The 18,760-nt window shown below is 41.3% G+C and overlaps 4 protein-coding genes across 4 annotated transcripts in view; 1 reads left to right on the forward strand and 3 right to left on the reverse strand.

Annotated features, from left to right (window-relative positions):
• Positions 1–1,788: 1,788 nt before the first annotated feature.
• Positions 1,789–5,069, reverse strand: pane1 (proliferation associated nuclear element). Its single transcript, XM_079554281.1, has 6 exons — positions 4,930–5,069; positions 4,584–4,660; positions 2,500–2,598; positions 2,278–2,357; positions 2,115–2,206; positions 1,789–2,016 (listed from the first exon to the last, which is right to left on the reverse strand). Exons 1-6 carry the CDS (start codon positions 4,984–4,986, stop codon positions 1,867–1,869), a joined length of 555 nt encoding a protein of 184 aa, XP_079410407.1. The 5' UTR covers positions 4,987–5,069; the 3' UTR covers positions 1,789–1,866.
• A 446-nt stretch (positions 5,070–5,515) lies between these two features.
• On the reverse strand, positions 5,516–9,920 carry LOC306961281 (putative RNA-binding protein Luc7-like 1). Its single transcript, XM_079553974.1, has 10 exons — positions 9,693–9,920; positions 9,289–9,383; positions 9,084–9,182; positions 8,572–8,682; positions 8,338–8,481; positions 8,091–8,267; positions 7,853–8,004; positions 7,753–7,782; positions 7,310–7,453; positions 5,516–5,959 (listed from the first exon to the last, which is right to left on the reverse strand). The coding sequence occupies exons 1-10, from the start codon at positions 9,751–9,753 to the stop codon at positions 5,749–5,751; spliced, it is 1,224 nt and encodes a 407-aa protein (XP_079410100.1). The 5' UTR covers positions 9,754–9,920; the 3' UTR covers positions 5,516–5,748.
• Positions 9,921–10,711: 791 nt separating this feature from the next.
• On the forward strand, positions 10,712–11,762 carry LOC306961597 (essential MCU regulator, mitochondrial-like). The gene is made up of 3 exons (XM_079554427.1): positions 10,712–10,901; positions 11,331–11,487; positions 11,603–11,762. The coding sequence occupies exons 1-2, from the start codon at positions 10,740–10,742 to the stop codon at positions 11,466–11,468; spliced, it is 300 nt and encodes a 99-aa protein (XP_079410553.1). The 5' UTR covers positions 10,712–10,739; the 3' UTR covers positions 11,469–11,487; positions 11,603–11,762.
• A 3,053-nt stretch (positions 11,763–14,815) lies between these two features.
• LOC306961596 (uncharacterized protein) overlaps positions 14,816–18,760 on the reverse strand; it is a 41,265-nt gene continuing 37,320 nt past the window's right edge. Inside the window, exons 5-13 of the mRNA XM_079554426.1 lie at positions 17,548–18,638; positions 17,329–17,468; positions 17,078–17,231; positions 16,925–16,990; positions 16,200–16,249; positions 16,002–16,070; positions 15,840–15,929; positions 15,597–15,691; positions 14,816–15,049 (exon numbers count right to left, since the gene is read on the reverse strand). Of these exons, the coding sequence (XP_079410552.1) occupies positions 16,046–16,070; positions 16,200–16,249; positions 16,925–16,990; positions 17,078–17,231; positions 17,329–17,468; positions 17,548–18,638 (1,526 nt within the window). The 3' untranslated portion in view covers positions 14,816–15,049; positions 15,597–15,691; positions 15,840–15,929; positions 16,002–16,045. The remainder of the gene's footprint in view (positions 15,050–15,596; positions 15,692–15,839; positions 15,930–16,001; positions 16,071–16,199; positions 16,250–16,924; positions 16,991–17,077; positions 17,232–17,328; positions 17,469–17,547; positions 18,639–18,760) is intronic.

Raw genomic sequence — 18,760 nt, forward strand, 5'->3', positions numbered from 1 at the left:
CAGATACAGATGTGCAAAGTCATGTTCACTGTCCCACTGACTCAGTAGCAGAATTGTTGCCATGTTAGTTTAACTCGTGTGCTGGACACTTGCCCTCATGATAACCTATTATTAGTGAGTCTGTGTGAGCGTGCGTGAGATAGCATGGGGGCAGACGTGACTACAGGCACGGTGTCTCTGAAACAATCACGACACACCTTTGTCTCCTGAGCCAATCCAGATGAGGGCCAAACAAAAATAAATGTTTTTTCAGTTACAGTGGCATCGCATGAGGACATTTCGACAGATACGACTTAAAGGTAATGTTTGTAGGATGCACAAGCACATGTAAGTCCATCCATTTTATCTATGACTAAAATATGTAAATAACGCATCACTGTTAAATTATTAGTTCTAAGCAAAAGGGTCAAAAAATATTCCACTACAAGATTTGGCAAGCACCCTGAGATGGGTGGAGCCCAGTAGTGGGGCTTATTCAGAAAAGGAGTTTGCCTACGCCTACTACGATGATGCTCGTCTTAGCGTGCCCTTACTGGAAGATAAAGTTGCCGAACTGGACTAAATAAAGTTGGTAATCTTCCAAGTTTTTGCTTGATCTTTTGGAGAAAGCGACACATGGGTTTCAGTATATCTCATGTGAAAGTCAAGAACCTCCAGATTTCTGCCATTACACTTCAACTACAACACACTAGGATTCGGGCTGGGCGATGTATCGATATTTAAGATATATCGATATATTTTTAAATGAGATATGTAATTAGACCATTTCGTGTTTGGGATATTTCAAATTCAGATAAGCTATTAAGTTACCATCTTTATCTCTGTATATATAAACGCTTCCCTCAGAAAAACATTGCCCCATTTTATTTTCTAGACTATTTTTATTAAAGATATTTTTTTTATTTAAATGTGCATCTCTCTGAGCTTTGTTAAACAGTGTTTATGTTTACATTTTATAGTGAGTTTTCAATAAAACTACTCGTATTTGGCTTTGACTTAACATTTCATTTCACAGCTCTCACTTTGCGGAAAAAATATTGAGATATATATTGTATATCGATATTCAACCAAAATATATCGGGATATGACTTTTAGTCCATATCACCCAGCCCTAACTAGGACTAGGACTGGGGACAGATGCTGGGATTATGGAAATGAGAATCAATTCATTCAGTTATTTCCAAACTGGTTTTAACATGGTCGCCTCCCGTGGGAGGTGTTCCAGGCATGTCCTAGTGGGACAAGGCCTCGTGGAAGGCCCAGGACATGGTGGTGGGACTATGTCTCCGAGCTGGCCTGGTGTCGCCTCGGGGTCCCCCCAGAACAGCTGGAGGAGGTGTGCGTGGATCGGGAAGTTTGGGCATCTCTGCTGAGACTGCTGCCCCCGCGACCCGGCCCCGGATAAAGCGGAAGAAAATGGATGGATGGATGGATGGGTTTTAACATAGAATCGGACCATCCTAAATGTGGGGCTCATTTTGCTTTCTGATTATATTACCGTCTGAAGAAACCAAGCAGAAAAATGACAAACATCTTTTACATCATGTGTAGTTTTTGTCATTGTAAATACATTAACATTACAATTGTCGTAAAACATTTTTTTGTTTTGTTTAAATGGAAAAATCCTTCCTACCTCTCCGTCAGAAAAGGATTATACCTCTTCTCTGAGTGCATGTTGTAGAGTCTGTGTATATGATAATTATTCGATCACTAAAATGTGTGATATGCAAGTACAAAAACATTAAATAATAGCAAGATTTAATACAAAGGAAAACAAAGACAGACAAAACAAAGTCAATACATGGTAAGAGTGGTAGCTCAATATTCACTTAAAGTATTTACTTGTAATGGCAGCATGTTAGCGGTTTAATCAAAGCTCGGCTGGTCGATGTCTGGTGGGACAGTGCAGCGGGTCAGGTTGGACAGATAAAGAGCCGTCTCCATGGGAACAAGGCCAGCCGAAGTCTTTAGGATGGTCAGAAGCCTTTCGGTAGCATTGGCCACACCATGAGGACTCTTAAAGAAAGAAAAGGTCTGAGTTGGCCTAACGTAGTGGTGCGTTTGTGAAAGAAAGTCGACTAAAATTATAATGTTGTCCAAGCGTTGGTACAAACCTGATCCTCGGCAAACAGTAGGGGGCTCTGGAGGGATGCAGCGAGTTTTCGAACAGCATCTAGTCGCGCTGAAGGGACCAAGGCATTACGAGCTATCGAATGAGAGATGCAGAACAAGTTGTTAGCCAATGTCGGGGGCGTTATTTAGCCAACACAGCTTTACCATTAGTGACCATGAAGCAGACTTTTCCAAGAAAATATCCTGGGTCCAAATATTTCACTGAGGCCTCTGCAGACTGCAAACTGAACGCCAGATTAGAGAAGAGTTTGTAAAAGCAATAGTTAGTTATTTAGGTGTAGTAATTTAAATTAAACAAATATATAGAGTTTGTGCATTTTTTAACATGACTACAAAAACAGAAAACTTTCTTAAGGCCAAATCTACCTCAATTCCGAAGTCAAGTTGATGATGAACACAATCAGATCCAACCTTGGACGACTTTCTTCGTTTTCAATCGGAAGAGGCAGATTCTTGGCAAGTCTCCTGAGTGAAAACACACATAATGTCAGGGGTGGACAAAAGACGGAACACGAGTGATAAGCTTTTGCAGTCAGATACTAGAATAGAGCAGGGGTTCCCAAACTTTTCAGGCCCCGAAATCCGTCAACCAACAACTCCAGACCCCATTCTGTAAAGTGTAATTAATTAGCATTTATAATAATTAAAGGTGCAAAACATATACAATTTAGTTTAAAGGGAATATACGGAGTGTAAAATGAGCCCAGACCTGTTCACCACAACTGCCTCTAAAATCTTGCACTGTCACTCAAGAAGGTGTTACTTCGGTCCGAGCTTAATATAGAAGGTGCAGTTACACGTATGACCTGAGGTGGCAGTAGTGAGTATAAAATGGCCAACTTGCATCTAGCCCCTTTAATGGTGTTTACTTGATTACTGTATTTTGATATTTGGCTTGATTTCACTATTGTTTTCAATCAAAAACACATCAAATTCAATGTCAGAAATGTAAATACTGTAAAATAGTTTCAAAATCATCTCGCCCCCACTTCAGTGTCCCGTGACCCCCAGTTTGGGAACCACCGAGATATATATTTGATATATAGTATTTGGTCTAGAAGAGAAATGTGTCAGTCTTATCAAAAAGTACTTTTTACTTCTACTTGAGTAATATTACAATGAAGTATCTGTACTCTTATTTAAACATATGAAATAGATATTTGGTTTTCCGTGGGCCTTTCCCTTCTGAATAATAAATTTTTTGATATATTTGTGGGATTTTCTACGGAAATATTAGGCTTTCACGTTATTTCAGGTTTTGTTTCCCCTAATTAATGACACTACTTTTTCACTTTACTTGAGTAATGATTTGGCTCACATCTTTTCATCACTTGAGAAATTATCTTAAAGCAACACCGCGTTGAATTTTACCCAATTAATAAAATTGAAAAACAAGCATTTATTTTATAACAGATATTTTCATCATTGAAAAATACCTCATAAATATACAAACAAACATGTGCTTTTGCTGTGTGTGGCTCACCTCTCCTAAGAACTGTAACTTTACCAGGAGTGGGTACGTCTCCAGCTCGTCTCCATGGAGATGTCGATTAAAGTCAGCAGAAAATGATTTATTTTTTTCAAGTTATGTCTTCATCTTAAACCATTCTTTGCGGGAATGGCATTTTCTGTGTCGAGCTGGTCATTAGGAGCCATTATTGATGGCAATAGTATAGTCCAAAATATTACGCAGTGTACCTTTAATGTTAAAGAGGGGGTATTATGCTTTTTTCAGTCCCATAGCACCAGTCTATAGCACACTATAATGATGACCAAACCTTCTGTTGGTCTGTAAATGCAGTAAATTAAAATTACTGCCTTGTATAAAATTGCTCCCTCAAAATGGCTGTAGCGAATGTCTTGAAATAGGCCTCTGTCTCTTTAAGAACCTCTGACCCTTTCCGACACACCCCCTCCACACACTGTCTGAGGCGTCTCCGGGAGGTGGGGGCGTTCCTAGGAGAACTCAGGCAAACCTATCCCTAAAATGGCTGCCATCAGAGTTTTTACAGATTACTCAAAAATACGTGAATGTGCCAAGGCAACACTTCAGGCATGTTTTTAATGAGGGAATGACATAATAACATGATGTAAAGCTTTAAAAAGTCGATTTTGCATAATACCCCCCCTTAAAAAGACTCTTACTTGAGTACATATAATACTTTCACTCATATCAAGGCACCTGCATTATGATAATACATGAACATAATGTAATATGCTTACTTGACCCTGGGCTTTATACACAATGTATCACAACATGCGCACTAACTACTGCTATACAATGCTAAGAATATTCACCATGACAAAAACCTTAATTCAGTGCACCTATTAGATCATTTTTCTTGAGATTCATCGGCATGTTTTGGGAAACCTATCGTACTGTGAAGTGGCTGGAAATACCCAGCCCTAAGTGTGTGTGCAAAGTTATCAAAACATAAAACAGTACTTACACATTAACAGAGATACCGGGTTCTTTCACGAGCTCATCTGCCAAACTCTGCTGGAACTGCTCTTCACTCTCCACCAGCTGGACACAAACATACTAACTTATAGACAATGTCTGCGTCTGGCTCTCTGGCAGACTCCTCACAGCTTTAGTTTAGCATCCATGATATGACCACTCAATGTCACCAAATTTCACTTTTGCAATTGTTGATAATATATCTGACTGTCATGCGTTACCACGGTTACCGCCCACAGGGAACTGGCGAACATAAAAAGCACACTGGCTAACGCGGTCTTTAGTCAAACACACTTCGTCATAGCCCAAATCGAGACGTAATTCGCTTCACTTACCAGAATATTTGCCAAATTCAAACCCGGTAGTTTGCTGAAAGGCTTTAACAAAGACATTCTGAAGACCAACAACACAGAGTTACGAGTATAAATGTATTAAACTCGCTAGCTCATTGTTGGCGCGTCTTTTCCAAACGTACGTATGACGTCACCACGCGTTCACACAGTAATACTAACGCGCCCCCTGGTGGAAGGCTGTCTTCAGTGCAAGTGTGTGGCGCTACAGCAACGCCATGACAAAATAAGACACGAAGCGGTTTGTGAAGAGGCAGAAAAGTTTACTTGATGACATAAAGGTTGCCCCGACACATCAACATACACAGTAAAGCTATGTACCTTACAAGTCAGGATACATTATGCAAAAAAAAAAATATGCATAGACGTGTCACAAATTTGAGACGACTTTGACCGTAAGCCAACTGTACACATCGACTCGGTCCTTACAACATAAAATGTAAAAGAAACAAAGCAAATATAAAATGCCAAAAAAATATCCTGAATTAGTCAATCCACCATAAGCGCAGGGTCTTCATCAGTTCATTTGAAAGAAGTGAGGTGTGTAAAAATTTGGGTGAACGCCAATGTCAGTGTCGATCAGTAAAATAAAGTCATAAATGAAAATGTTCTTTAGGTCAGCTCACTGAATATGTTCATTCAAGTTTATAATTTTTTATTGTCTTTTAATGATGGCAATTTTTATCTTTAAGTTCAACCTTATACATACAAAGCGGCACACATTTGCAATACAGAGTCCCCCTTCATGCCCCTCATTTTTCTAAACAAATAAAAGTCAAAATCAAACACTTGGAAGAAACGTGTTCATATTTCCCCAGACTCCCGCTCCTCTGAACTGGATCGCCTGTCCCGTTCTTTGGAAACTGATCTTTCTCTATCACATGTGAGGCCTGTGCCTGGAGATGTTGACCGCTCTTTGCTGTTCCACTCTCCGCACTCTCCTGCCCCCTCTTTCCACTTCTCCTGAGACTCGGAACGCTCCCCTTCCCTGGTATGAGAGGTTCGTTCTCTTGACCTGTAGGACAGTAAAATAGAAATATACCGTAAACCCTCAGCCTCCATATACAGTACAGTGCATCATCAATTTTCTCATCAATCTACACACAATGACAAAGTGAAAAAGGTTTTTGTGTGTGCAAATTCATTTAAAAAAAAAATAATAATAATAATTTCACATGTACATGAGTATTGACACTCGTTGCTATGACATCAGATGCATCCTGTTTCCACTGATCATTGCTGAGATGTTTCTACAACTTGACTGGAGTCCACCTGTGCTAAACTCGATTGATTGGACTTGACTTGGAAAGGCCCATACCTGTTATTATGAGGTCCCACAGCAGACAGTGCATGTCAGAGCAGAAACTCAGCCCTAAGTCAAAGGAACTGTCTGTAGACCCCGAAACAGATTTGTATCAAGGCACAGATCAGGGGAAGGGTACGGAATTGTTTTTCCCCAAAGAGCACAGTCAGCTCTAGCCACCAATCCAAACTGTGCAATCAGTTGAGAAGGCCCTTGGTCAGGGAGGTGACCAAGAACCCCATGGCCACTCTGACAGAGCTCCAGCGTTACTCTGAGGACATGGGAGAACCTTACAAATGGACAACCATCTCTACAGCACTCCATCAATCAGGCCTCGAGTTGCCTTGTGTACGAAATGCGCAGTATAAATAAAGTTGCCTTGCCTTTCCTTTATGTTAGAGTGGCTAATACTGGCTATTCGTAAGCCTCTCCTCAGTAAAAGACCCATGACGGCACACTTGCGAGTTTGCCAAAAGGAACCTAAACAACTCCCTGACCATGAGAAACAATATTCTCTGGTTTGATGAAACCAAGATATATTGTAACTAATTGGCCTGAATGCCAAATAGTTACATCTGGAGGAAACCAGGGCTCATCCGCTGCCGTTGCTGTGCAGCAATGCTCCTCATCGAGCCTGACAGAGCTTGAGACGATCTGGGAAAAATGCCCCAAATGCACGTATGCCAGGACTTCCTGGACACGCTGTAACTGCCTGTATGTTGACCGGCTGGAGAATGTATTTCTAAACATTCGCCAAATATTTTATTCAGTTGTCTTCACGACTCAACAGGATTGACTACTTCATAACGAATGTTGTGGCGGCCAATCCATGTGTGAAAATGATGTCTCAAGCTCCCTTTTTGGCCTCACAGTGTATCTGATCCAAAACCATTCCAACTGTAGCCACCCCTGATCATAACAGTTCATTCCCGGTGGTGATTTTTTATGTTTTTTGGTCAGGCAGTGAATTACACAATGAATTACACAAGGTAAAAGTCATTGTTGTACGTGTGTGTTTTTGATCTCTACCAAGTACATTTCATTGCTGTATTAACATATCACCTCTTTTTCTTGTGCTTGTGCGAATGAGAATGTGAGCGGTGCCTGTCCTTGTGTCTATGTCTCCTCTCTCTGTCCCGATCCTTCTCTCTGGAGCGGGAGGAGCGGTGACGTCGGGAATGATGCGAGGATGAACTGCTTCCGTCCCTGTTTCAAATGAAGAGAGACAGATAAGTAAATATACAACATGTGCTTATTATTATCTAACAGGTCAAAATCCACAGTAATGTCTATATTAGTTATTAAAATGCCAAGAGTTACATAATGTGCCTTTTGTTTAGGTCAAGATCCCATTAAGCCTTACTTTACATACTTGATGAAAGAAAAGAAATCTGTACAGCCTTGTGGTTACTTTCTTGTAACATTGGCTGTACAAAGTAAATTAAACTGACAATTGACAAAACATTGAAAGAAACGTAAAATCATTTAGCCCATCCCTGGCTTACCTGTATCGGTCTCCACTTCTTGACCTCGACCTAAAAGCAAACACAATCCTTTTGTCACAAAATGTTTCCATATAACCTGTATGTGTCAATAGTTTTGTACCTTCTTCGCTCTCTTTCCTTCTCTCTTTCTCGCTCCCTTTCCCATTCCCGCTCTCGCTCACGTTCCACCTCCCACTGCCGCTCTCTTTCCTCCTTTTCTCGGTCTTCACGTCTTTTCATTCGCATCCTTTCCTGCTTCTCTGAAACAGCTTTCTAAATAGAAATAATAAGAAGAAGAAATTAGTTTCAGGGCAATCCATCCAAGCTGAGAATTGTGTTGTTAAATGTATACAACATACCCTGAGCTTATCCAGCTTCTCTCGTATTTCAATAAAACCCAAGTGCAATTTGCCGCCAAAGTGGTCTGCCAAACGACGATCATTGTCATGGAGACCCAAATAAGCAGAGCACACTTCACAAACTCGCAGTTTTTGTTGTTGAAAACTGGAGGCAGGCATCGAGTTTCTGTAAACATCCTGTAGTAACAAAGATTATATCAATAGCTGTTACGCGGTTATAATAAAAATGCATGGAAATGAAATTGACCTCTGCTTCTTTCTTTAAGATACGTGTTGTCTCCACTTTCTCCAACAACTGTTGAGCCTCATCCACATTCCCCTCTCCCCCCAACTGTTCAGCCCGGGCCAGTAGCTTTCCAATTTCTTCATTCAGCTCATGGACACGTTCAGCCTTAAAGTATGGGAAAAATGGTGGTTTGTGTGCCGTTTTACATGACAAATGAACAGGACATTATAATACTCATCGATTAGAAGTTTTCACCTTTGCAGCGACTTCGGCACTGATTTCATCTTGTGTCTCAGATAGTCTTTTTTTGGCCATCTCAGTCCTCCGATCACAGTCATTAATAAAAGACTGAAGATGTTCGGCCGCCTGTTGGCATAAAGAAGCAGATTGACCAATAACTGAGACGTTGGTGCAGAATGATTTTCATTATGAATGTAGTGAGTGAGTGGTTGGTGGTGGTTGAAGGGGAAGATTGGACGCCTTACTTACGTCCGTCTACCCAGGGCAGCTGTGGCTTTAACAGTCGCTTATCACCTTCGAGTACGGTGTGTATGAATAATGACTACAGTTTAGGGCTGATGAAGTCTAATACTAGTGTAAGACATGTTTACTCTAATTGATAATAGTATTCTATGACCCCGATGAGTCCATTGATTGATCTAACAAGCAAAGCAAACGTTTGGACTTGGGTGCATTGTACACAGAGGTCGGTACAACTCCAGGTCTGTTCACATGTCCTTGTGTTTTGTGTTGTTATGTTTACTTACATCGAGTTCAAAAAAGTATTCCTCCTTTTTAGCAGCAATTTCATAATCAGCCCTGAGAGCCAGGTCGTGGACTTTCATGCACTCTCCTAGATCCATTCTCTGAGGAAAAAAGATCATTAACTCAAAGTCATAATATAGACGTTCAGCAGGTTTAAAACACGGTCACTGAATACAGATGAAGTGTAGAGGGGTAAATGAGACTTACTGTGCCTGACAGGATATCATGAGGGCACGAATCTAACAGGTGGCTTTTGCAGACTCGATCATCCGAGAATTTTATTCTCTGTCGCATTGTGTCTCCTTTAAAAGAGAAAGACACATGACAAGAAGAACATGAGACGAAGACAACATGATTTCAATGAACAATAATACCAGTGTTGTACGTTAGATTGGTCAATGGAAATCTGTATTTTCTGGTGAACAACTGTTGGCTTAGTCATAGTCAGAATATCCATTGTGATAGATGATTGCTAACAACACAACAGGTAGCTAACCGGCATGCTAATGCAACTACCCAAGTCTTTGGTAACTATCCTGCACGGACGTTTCATCTCCTGTGGTTACACAGCCAGTACCAGGGCACCAACCTTGTTAATATTTATTACATACCGTCTCTACTTGTCCCCATTAGTTGGTCCAGCATGGCTCGCATCTGAGCATGGGCCGACATGTTTCCGTTTTATCGCCGTTTCACCCTCTCCTCGTCGCAGTCTGCACATGTAGTTGTGTACGTGAGTCTTCTGAACCCTTTCCACACCTGCTGCGTCTGACCAACACACAAGTGCTGCGGTTTGTTCCTTGAACGCAGCGGCAGCTTCAGAGTTAGCCGAGCTAAATGTCACTGCTCCTCCGCGGCGGCGGCGCTGCTGCTGCTGCTTTAGCTTAGCTTATCAAGTGAAGTCTGTTTTAAAACTGTCCAATTGGTGGCAGGAGGATTCAAACAAACTCGAAACCAACGTGTGCGATAAACTGAATTCAAGCCTCCATTAGTCATTAAAACCACCGAAGCGTGATGTTTCAGACAGTTGTTGTAGAGTGTTAGCTTCAAGTTGGCAAGTTTACATTCAACGAACGTCCGCTCTTCCGTCTTCTTCTACTTCCTTCATTGGTGCGCTCCACGCGCCTAGGGGTGCACGCGCGGAGTGCGGGGTGCACGCGTCGAACAGGAAACGGACTCACAAATTACACAACTTTTATTTTTTACATTATTTGTATCACATCATTCAATAAAATCATGTCTCACGCGAATAAAATTATACAACGTAATAATGCACCCCCCCCCCCCCCCCCCACCGCACCCCCCAAATTCTCATTGACTTCAGAAGGAAAAAACAAACACAAGTATTAAGATGAAATGATGGCAGTAATCACATAACTAATGGACAAAAATACGCAATTTTGACCCGAAAATGTATCGACAAATTCAGGAATTTCACAGCATGTTGAAGTATTTTGTATTTTAACTCTTGTATTATCCACGCGGTGGTCAGGAGTGAGCACACAGGCGTTACTGGTGATGCCTCAGTCGCTTCTTTATCAAATTAATATTTTTATTTTTAAAAAAAAACTGAACTTCGACCCCAATCAAAGGTATGGTGCAGAAACGCCCTTCCGATGTTGAAATCCCACCCACTTTATTATTAGCGTCAAGAAAAAATGGCGTCGAGACTCCTGCGGCTCCCTCTGCTGAGGATTTTTAACAAAAATACGGGAACACTAACGCGCAACGTCGTGAAAACAACAAACACATCGAGGGCGATTCAGAGTCGAACTGCAGTGTCAACATCATCGGGAGCAATTCTTCCTAAACCGGAGAAAGTACGTATTATCTGAGGGAAACCCAAAAGGCAAATTATATGTGGGCGTGATGTCGCTCGTTGACATCTAGTCTAGCCAATAGAAAGACACTATTTCTTGTCGGCGTCTTCTATCTTCCAATGAATGTTTGTTGATTCTATGGTAAGGTAGTTTCAGGAAGCAAATATGATTCACCCTGTCAATGGGCCTGCCTAGTTTAGCGTCCTGTATCTGATATCACTCTTGTACCTATCGCTTTCATTGATTTATCGAAACATCTACGACTCAGCAACACTAGACTATGGGGAGAAAATGAAATCCTCCTATTGTTTCTTTTCTTACGTATTGTTAAGCTAGCCTACTGGTTTATTTGTAACACTTGCAGTTTGCCTATTTAATTCATTGTTTCATTGTTGAATAATTAATCAATGATTTAACTTGTGTTTTTAGACTCCATTCGGTCTGATCCGCATGACTGTAGTGGTGGTGCCCTTCCTATATGTAGGAACTCTGATAAGCAAGAACTTTGCTGCCCTCCTGGAGGAGCACGACATCTTTGTCCCCGAGGATGATGACGATGACGACTGAACTCACTGGATAGTAAATGGTAAACACAATAATGTCCTGACACAGAGGTTGTGATATGACAAAGTGCTTTGCAACATTCACTGGTGCCAGAATGTGTGACAAATATTGACAAGTCTTTTTATTTCTGCCCACAGGTCCTTGCTTTATTGACAGAACCAGTACAATGCAGGACCGGACGCATCCCCCTACCTCCAGTCACCAATACCTTCTCTTTACTACTTTAAATAAAAATATACAATATCACATTATATAGATCATCAAATTCTATGCATATCAGTATAATGTATTGTATATCATTCTTTGCATGTGTTACCTTGTCTTTTGCAACCCAATAAATGAGTTGCTTCAAGAACAACATAAGAACAACGTGTCGTCTTCTGTCCCCAGTCCACGGCGGGATCTGTGGTTATGTTTAGACGTTCCTCCTGTAATGCGGCATTTATGAGTCTTTGATATTCTGTGAGAAAGTCCAGTTCCAGTTGGTGCCGGCCTGGTGTGTTCGACTGCTGCACAGACTTTATAGTTCCCAGAAACAGCCACTTCGTCTTAGAAAAGCTGTAATATTAAAAGGTGAAATATCATAATGCGTTGGTTTAAAAAAAAAAAGTGCTTTTCTTCACGCTGAAATATGCTTTACATTGCATTATTCCTTCACACCATACTCGATGGTGGTAAGCCTGTTATTGCCACAGCTGCCCTGAGGTAGGCTGAGTGAACTAAGGCTGGCAATCTGCATCATTGGCCCCTCCAACCAACACCAATCAATCAATCAATCACTCACACACTACATTTACACATATTAAAGAGAATGTGTGTCGACTGAGATACATAAGTTGAAAGGTGAGATGAACAGGAATCTACCTTGTTCAGAGATTGCACTTCATTTTCCAGACAGCTGATCTCTTTTCTCAGACTCAGCACTTCATCTTCTTTTGCCTTTAGAAGCATCTGAAACAATATGCTTAAGACACATTAAAATGCTCTTTTTTTCTTTAGGACAATGAAGTATTCCTCAACCTAACCTTAAAGGAGCTGTACCTGATCGTACAAAGAAACAGGGTCACTCAAATTTCAAATTGCTATTTTCCGAATGCATTTACAACATCAAAATTCATCACAGGGACTGAGTTTAAACCAGGTTTCACAACTTTCAGGGAGGAAAACTGTCACTTCCCGGTAAAAAATGCCTACTAGCCTGACATTTCATGACTATTTAAAAGGCAGCGTTTTTTGGATAAATGTCTGCTTTTACCATATACTAAAGGACAAAATAAAAAAAAATCAAGGATAGCTCCTTTAACCTTTAAAGGGTGTAGTGTTTAACCAGACACTAGATGGCACTGTTACTGTAGACAAACAGGCTGGTAGTGTCCTACAATATAAGAACTGGAAAATGAATATAAACGCAGTTCAGAAAGCTGATATATGGTGAAACAACCAATATGAACTTATGTAGCAGTGTAATGCAGTAATTACTATGGCTGTGTAAAGTTCTTTTTAACCCAGTTTTATCAGATGCTCTACTTTGGTTCACATCCAAGGTAATCACAAATAGATTTCTGTGTTGAATAGACTATTTATATACCAAGATTTTTTTTAAGCTTCGCATGAGAGCCTTTGAATATGTAATAATAATAATAATAATATAATAATAATGTAATAATATATTTATTACAATTAAATGAAAATTGTGTACCGAGTATAAGCAAATAGGGAGTGTTACTGATAAGTACCTCTAGTTGTGATACATTTCTCTCACTGCCAGTGCTAAGCGACTCCACGCCTGACTTCTGGCCGGTGATGAAACAACGCATCCGACTAATCTCTTCAGCCAGCCTGGATTTTAGCTCCTATAAAGGCTTGTGTTACATATTATTTATACCATATATTTGATGAGCATTTGATGAACATGTTTAAATCAAACCTGGTTGTCTCTTTTCAGTTGCTCCAGCTCTTTCTCCATGCGCTCCAGATGAGTGTTTTGGCTTTTGCTACTGTTTTCAGTCTGGTTCAGCTCTGAGCACTTTCGGGAATAGCCATCAGACAGTACATCTAACTCACTGTGCAATGCATAGGCTTGTGACCTAATGCACAAACAAGAACATAAAACTACTGAGGTCAGTGGGAGTCTGAGGTCAGTGTGTGCATAGTGTGTTCAAAGTGTGCCTTACACTTTGTGCATTGACTGCACTGCTCCTCCTTTTGACCCGTGGCCCTCTTTCACTACTCTCGACTTTTCTTCCAAATGTGCAGCTTTTAACTTCTCCATAGCTGAGAATATGATCAGATCAAGTAAACATCAGAAGTGTCATATGTGCCCGTTGCTTTTTGGCTTGTAGGTACACCACACCTGCAGCAGCTTCCTGACTTTCTTCTTTAAGCATCTTGTCCATCTGCTTCTCCAGCTCTCTAATCTCCTGGTTGTGTTTGTCTCGGAGCTCTTGTAATTCTCTCTGATGAGCTATAATCATGGCTTCCAGTTTGGCCCTACAAGGGGCTGCTGGACCACAGGGACTGTCGACTTCTATTCCCAAGGTGGCCCGTTCCTTTTTAATACCCTCCACCTGCTTTCGAAGGGAGTTCGCCTTGAAGAAAAAAATGCATGTTAAATGACTTTTGCATTGAAATATGTAACGCAGAAGTTAGACTCAATTTAGCATCCCTGTACTTGATTTTTTTGTTTACAAACAATGAAAGAGGGAGTGAATCAAAACTCAATTCTGATATTCCTAACACATTTCTAATCTAAATTCATCACAAGGATGAGATTATGAGCACGTGTCACAAATTTCTGTCAGCTATGATAACAGCACCAACGGTACAACAAGTGCGCAACAGGTAAAAAAAAAGGCTCTACAGTAAGATGTGCAGAGGCCTTTTTTTCCACAAATGTCTGCTCTTACAATATACTGAAGGACAAAACAAATCTCATACCACAGCTTAAAATAATCAGGTATAGGTCCCTTCATTTCAGCGCAAATGTTATGCTTACCTCTTTCTGAAGAGTCTCAGCTGTATTTGACTGACTGTTTTTAGCCCCATTTGTCAATGACGATTTGTTTGAAACATGACCATTATCAGTTTCTGAGGCGGCGAAAGATTCCCTATGCTCTTCATGGCTTAACTGAAAACTCTGTGAGCTACTAAGAGCGGCAGGGGATTGTTGTGAATTGGACTGCAGGATCTCATTCCCAATAAGAGACTGTGCAGTCATCTCTTGAAATGACAACCTTTCAAATTCTGACCACTTCCTGTTGACCTCTGAGTCCATGGTTTCAATTACAGGTATAGGCACACTCCCCTTTTTCAGCTCCATGGAGTCCCACCTGCTGCACATTTCATTAAAGGACAGTCCCTCCTCAAACCACTTGTTCCTCTCCTCCAATCGTTTGGCCTGCTCCCGATCCCAGCCCTCTCCCTCCTCTCGATGGGATAGGTCCAGGTCTTGGTGTAGGTGCTTGAGGGAGTTTTCTGCCGCAGGTTCACGTCTGGACTCCTTCCCCGACAACAGAGAAGAGGGTTGGCATGGCGACCGTCGCTGGGAGAGGGGGTTCTCTTTCTCGCTGCCGGACTCTGATTGGCTAATTCAAAATGAGGAAATGAGAGCGGGTAATGTTACACATCAGAAGAAATATGATAGAGTGGTTTGTTAAGATAGACCACCCAGCCTCGTTGTTAGCATCACTTTGAGAAGCTCTGGAATGCACTGAGCTCACAAACATCAGGGCTGTGTGATTTTCGAAAAACATCCGATTGCTTCTTTTGTGAAGTGTATATAATGTCTACAGCACGTGAGACATAGACAAGACGAAAACATGAACTGCTAAAGAACATGGCCTACACAATATTGTTAGCAGATTATGTTCTGTATGTAAGTTGATTCCACAGAGACCAGATATTTTGTTGTTTGCACGGAAAATGTCGTCACCAAACAATTTGTTTATTTTTATTTGCCTGCAACAATTAACATGAATGATTTTGATTCAAGTGCAATTTATCTTGCTGACTAATTGGGCTTATTGGCTCTTCAAATATATCTATAACGTTTCATATTATATGTGTAATGCACAGTGTTGGAGTCTTCAGTTGCTCACACATGCTGTTGGCTCGATATGAAGTCATACTCACTGTGTGTTGTTCTGGATGGCCTGCTTTAGTAACTTAACCCAGTTCCGTCGTATTCTGGAGGTCAGTGCAGAGAGAGTGAACACTGCCTTCTTTGTCTAGAGCAGATCAAAAGACAGAGACAAGATATTGACACTGTTTAACAGGAATCAGCCACACATGTAATTGGTGTGGAGACAGGGGTAGTGTTTGAGTGGCCATCTGTCCTGTGTCTTAAGGGATGTGAGCAAAACAAAAAATACATACTTGTAACTGGAACCCATAGTTTTTTTCAACGTCGCAATCCGACACATCCAGACAAGATCGCAAGTCGATTTCTCCCTCGGGATCATCAGACTGCACCACATCAATCATGATTATTTTGCAATGTGTGATTGGTGAATAAAAAATTCAAGATAAAGCTGTTACCTCTTCAGCTTCAGCGTCTCTGTAGAACCTCACAGACAATTTCCCTAAAACAAACCAGTGTTTCCTCCACTAAAAAAGAAGAGAAAAAAAGGAGATATTGTTAAACTACAGAATTCATTTATTTATATGAGTCAAGTTTATATTAAGAATATATTTAAAAATAAAGTTTGTTGTGCAGGAAATGTATATATTTTTTACCTTTCCATGGTCATCAAGAATAGATATCCATCCCTACAGGTAAAAATGATCTGAAAGGTGATAATGAAAAACATAGTTGAAAACTTTGTTGTTTTTGCCGTTCAGCAGCTACAACTAGAAAGTGAATGGGAAACAAATGAAGTGCATGTGCGAGTAAAGTGAGAGAGTCTAGTCTAGAAAGGGGAAGCATTAAATATTGAGAAGTGACATACATCCAGTCAAGGCTGTTTTTCAGTGATAGGAAGAAAAAAAAGGAAGCAAATTCACCACTAATGTCCGACACACGTCATTCACTCACCAGTATAATATTTTCCAGGACAAATGCCAGAAAAAAATGCATATTTATTAAGTCACAAATCGAAGTATTCAACTTTGTATAAATATATACTGTATGTGTCGACTGTGATATCTTTAAACTTTGCACAGCACTCATGTACTGTTGCATCCAATTCTCTGGAAAGTTTTAGTGCGTCCCTAAATGTTAGGTTGGCTCAGCAGTTTCAGGTATGATGCTGGGACGCTGAGACTGCAAGATACTTTGGACAAAATCATCCTTGCACCTATTCATAGAGAAGATAAATCGAATGAACATGGCCTAAAACAGACTGCCAGCTAATGGCTTTCAGAGCATTAACTTTGGTGCACGCGTGAATTTCAGTGAACTACTTTATGGTGATATTATGAGTGTCCCATTTTCTTCCAAATATACACTTGCAGAGGCCCACCTGTGTCTGTTCAGGAGCAGCATGCTCTCTCGCCTTTCTGTGTTTACTGTTGAGGTTGTCCGAACTCTGAGTTTACAAAAACAGTGGGTCATAATGTGTTGTCACAAAAGAATGACATTTAATAAACAGTAACTTCCTTGTAACTTCTCTTACCTGTGAGTGCACTGATGCCACTGACTGTCTCCTAGAGGCCCTTCCATTGTCATAGTCTCGGCATTTCTCCCGTCTGTCTCTGCCCCTCTGCCTTATTCTTCCTCTATCATCCGGCTCACCTCTTGAACTATGCAAGTCAGGCTCATCTATGTACCTTTGCAATAAATACAGGTATTTATTAGGACTGTATGCATAATTAACATCTGTCGCATCAAAATAACCAATATTTTCAATATGTATAAAATATTCACCGTTCACTCCTGGTTCTTTGGTTTCTGCAGGGACTGGGGCTCTGGTTTCTCTTTCTCAGTCCGACATATTCCTCTTCTGATTCCAGGTAAATCTTTGGGATATCTGCCAGTTCGATGTAGTCATCAATGGACATTCCCACCTCACAGAGAAATGACATTTTCATCAAAACATAGTTGTAAAGAGTAATTAGACATTTAGCACCACATGTATTCATGTACCTCTTCCACCACTTCTGAAGTTTTTTTGGGTTCAGAAATCAGTAGGGCGTCCATCCCTCGCCTCCCACTGCTCCGACTTCTTTCACTATGACCCTGATTCACTTCAAGAGCATCAGTAACATGTGAGACAGGCTCAGGGCTGAGTGTGTGAGCATCTGCATAACGCACGGATGTGGAGGAGCCGCGGGACAGGGGGTTACTGAGTAGAGAGTGTGCAGAGCCCTGCCATGACCCCTGTGAGGGGCTGAGCCGACTGTCTCTGGATCCACTGTCCTTCTGGGGGGTGTTACTGTGTGTCCCGTTGCCATTCCTGCAGGGAGACACTTCTCTGCTGTTGCGTGTGCGAGTGTGCACAGCACTGTTGAGTGCGGTCCTGGGAGACGATTGAGAGCCCTCATATGACTTCTGTTGAACTGGTGGGGAACTTCGATGGGAGATGGACTCCAGATTCTTATACAGTCTCTCAGAGTCTAAACTGTGTTTATGTGAGGACTGTGAAGGGGTCCTGGACCCACGGCTGCTCCTGTTCTGTTCCTTATAGTCACCATTGTGCGAACGGTAAGAGCTAGTCTTTTTGTGTGAGGAAGAGGCAGACTGAGATATAGACGGTCTTCTGCGTGAAGGACTGGAGCAGCGTGAAGAGTGCTTTGAGGGAGCATGAGAAGGAAGTTGTGACATGACACGAGACCGTGACTGCCCCCTGGAGAGGGAACTCCCTCTTTGGTGTCCCAAAGAGGCTTCGCTAAATTTGTGCCGGTCTGGGCTCACAGAATTGTGGCGGGATGGGGAATTTTGCTGTGAATCAGCCCCTCTTCGGAAGTTCGAGTGGTATGTATATCTTTGAGGGGACTCACTCCTCCAGTTGTCCTGCATGAACGTTTCCGAGTCCCTTCTTCGTGAGGGAAGTCCAAGGTTAACAGTCCTGTAGGGAACGCAGGCTTTGGCCTCGGGCACATAGTTATTGGGGAGAGGATGTCCTCTTTCATAGTAACGATATGGTCTTTTGTTATTGTCCTCGGTTTGTTGTTCACTATTCCCTCTTCTGTCTGGAGAAAAGAATCCGCTCTCTCGTCCATGGTTTCCTATGGACTCTTTATAATGTACACTCAAATCAACAAAACATCACGATATTTTCTTTTAACACATTCAAAATGACCCTGTTAGTTACCATTTATTCTAACTATATTATGTTTTAGCTTATGTTCAAATGCGG

This window comes from Gobius niger, assembly GCF_951799975.1.
Source record: "Gobius niger genome assembly, chromosome: 3".
In the NCBI taxonomy this organism is placed as follows: domain Eukaryota; kingdom Metazoa; phylum Chordata; class Actinopteri; order Gobiiformes; family Gobiidae; genus Gobius; species Gobius niger.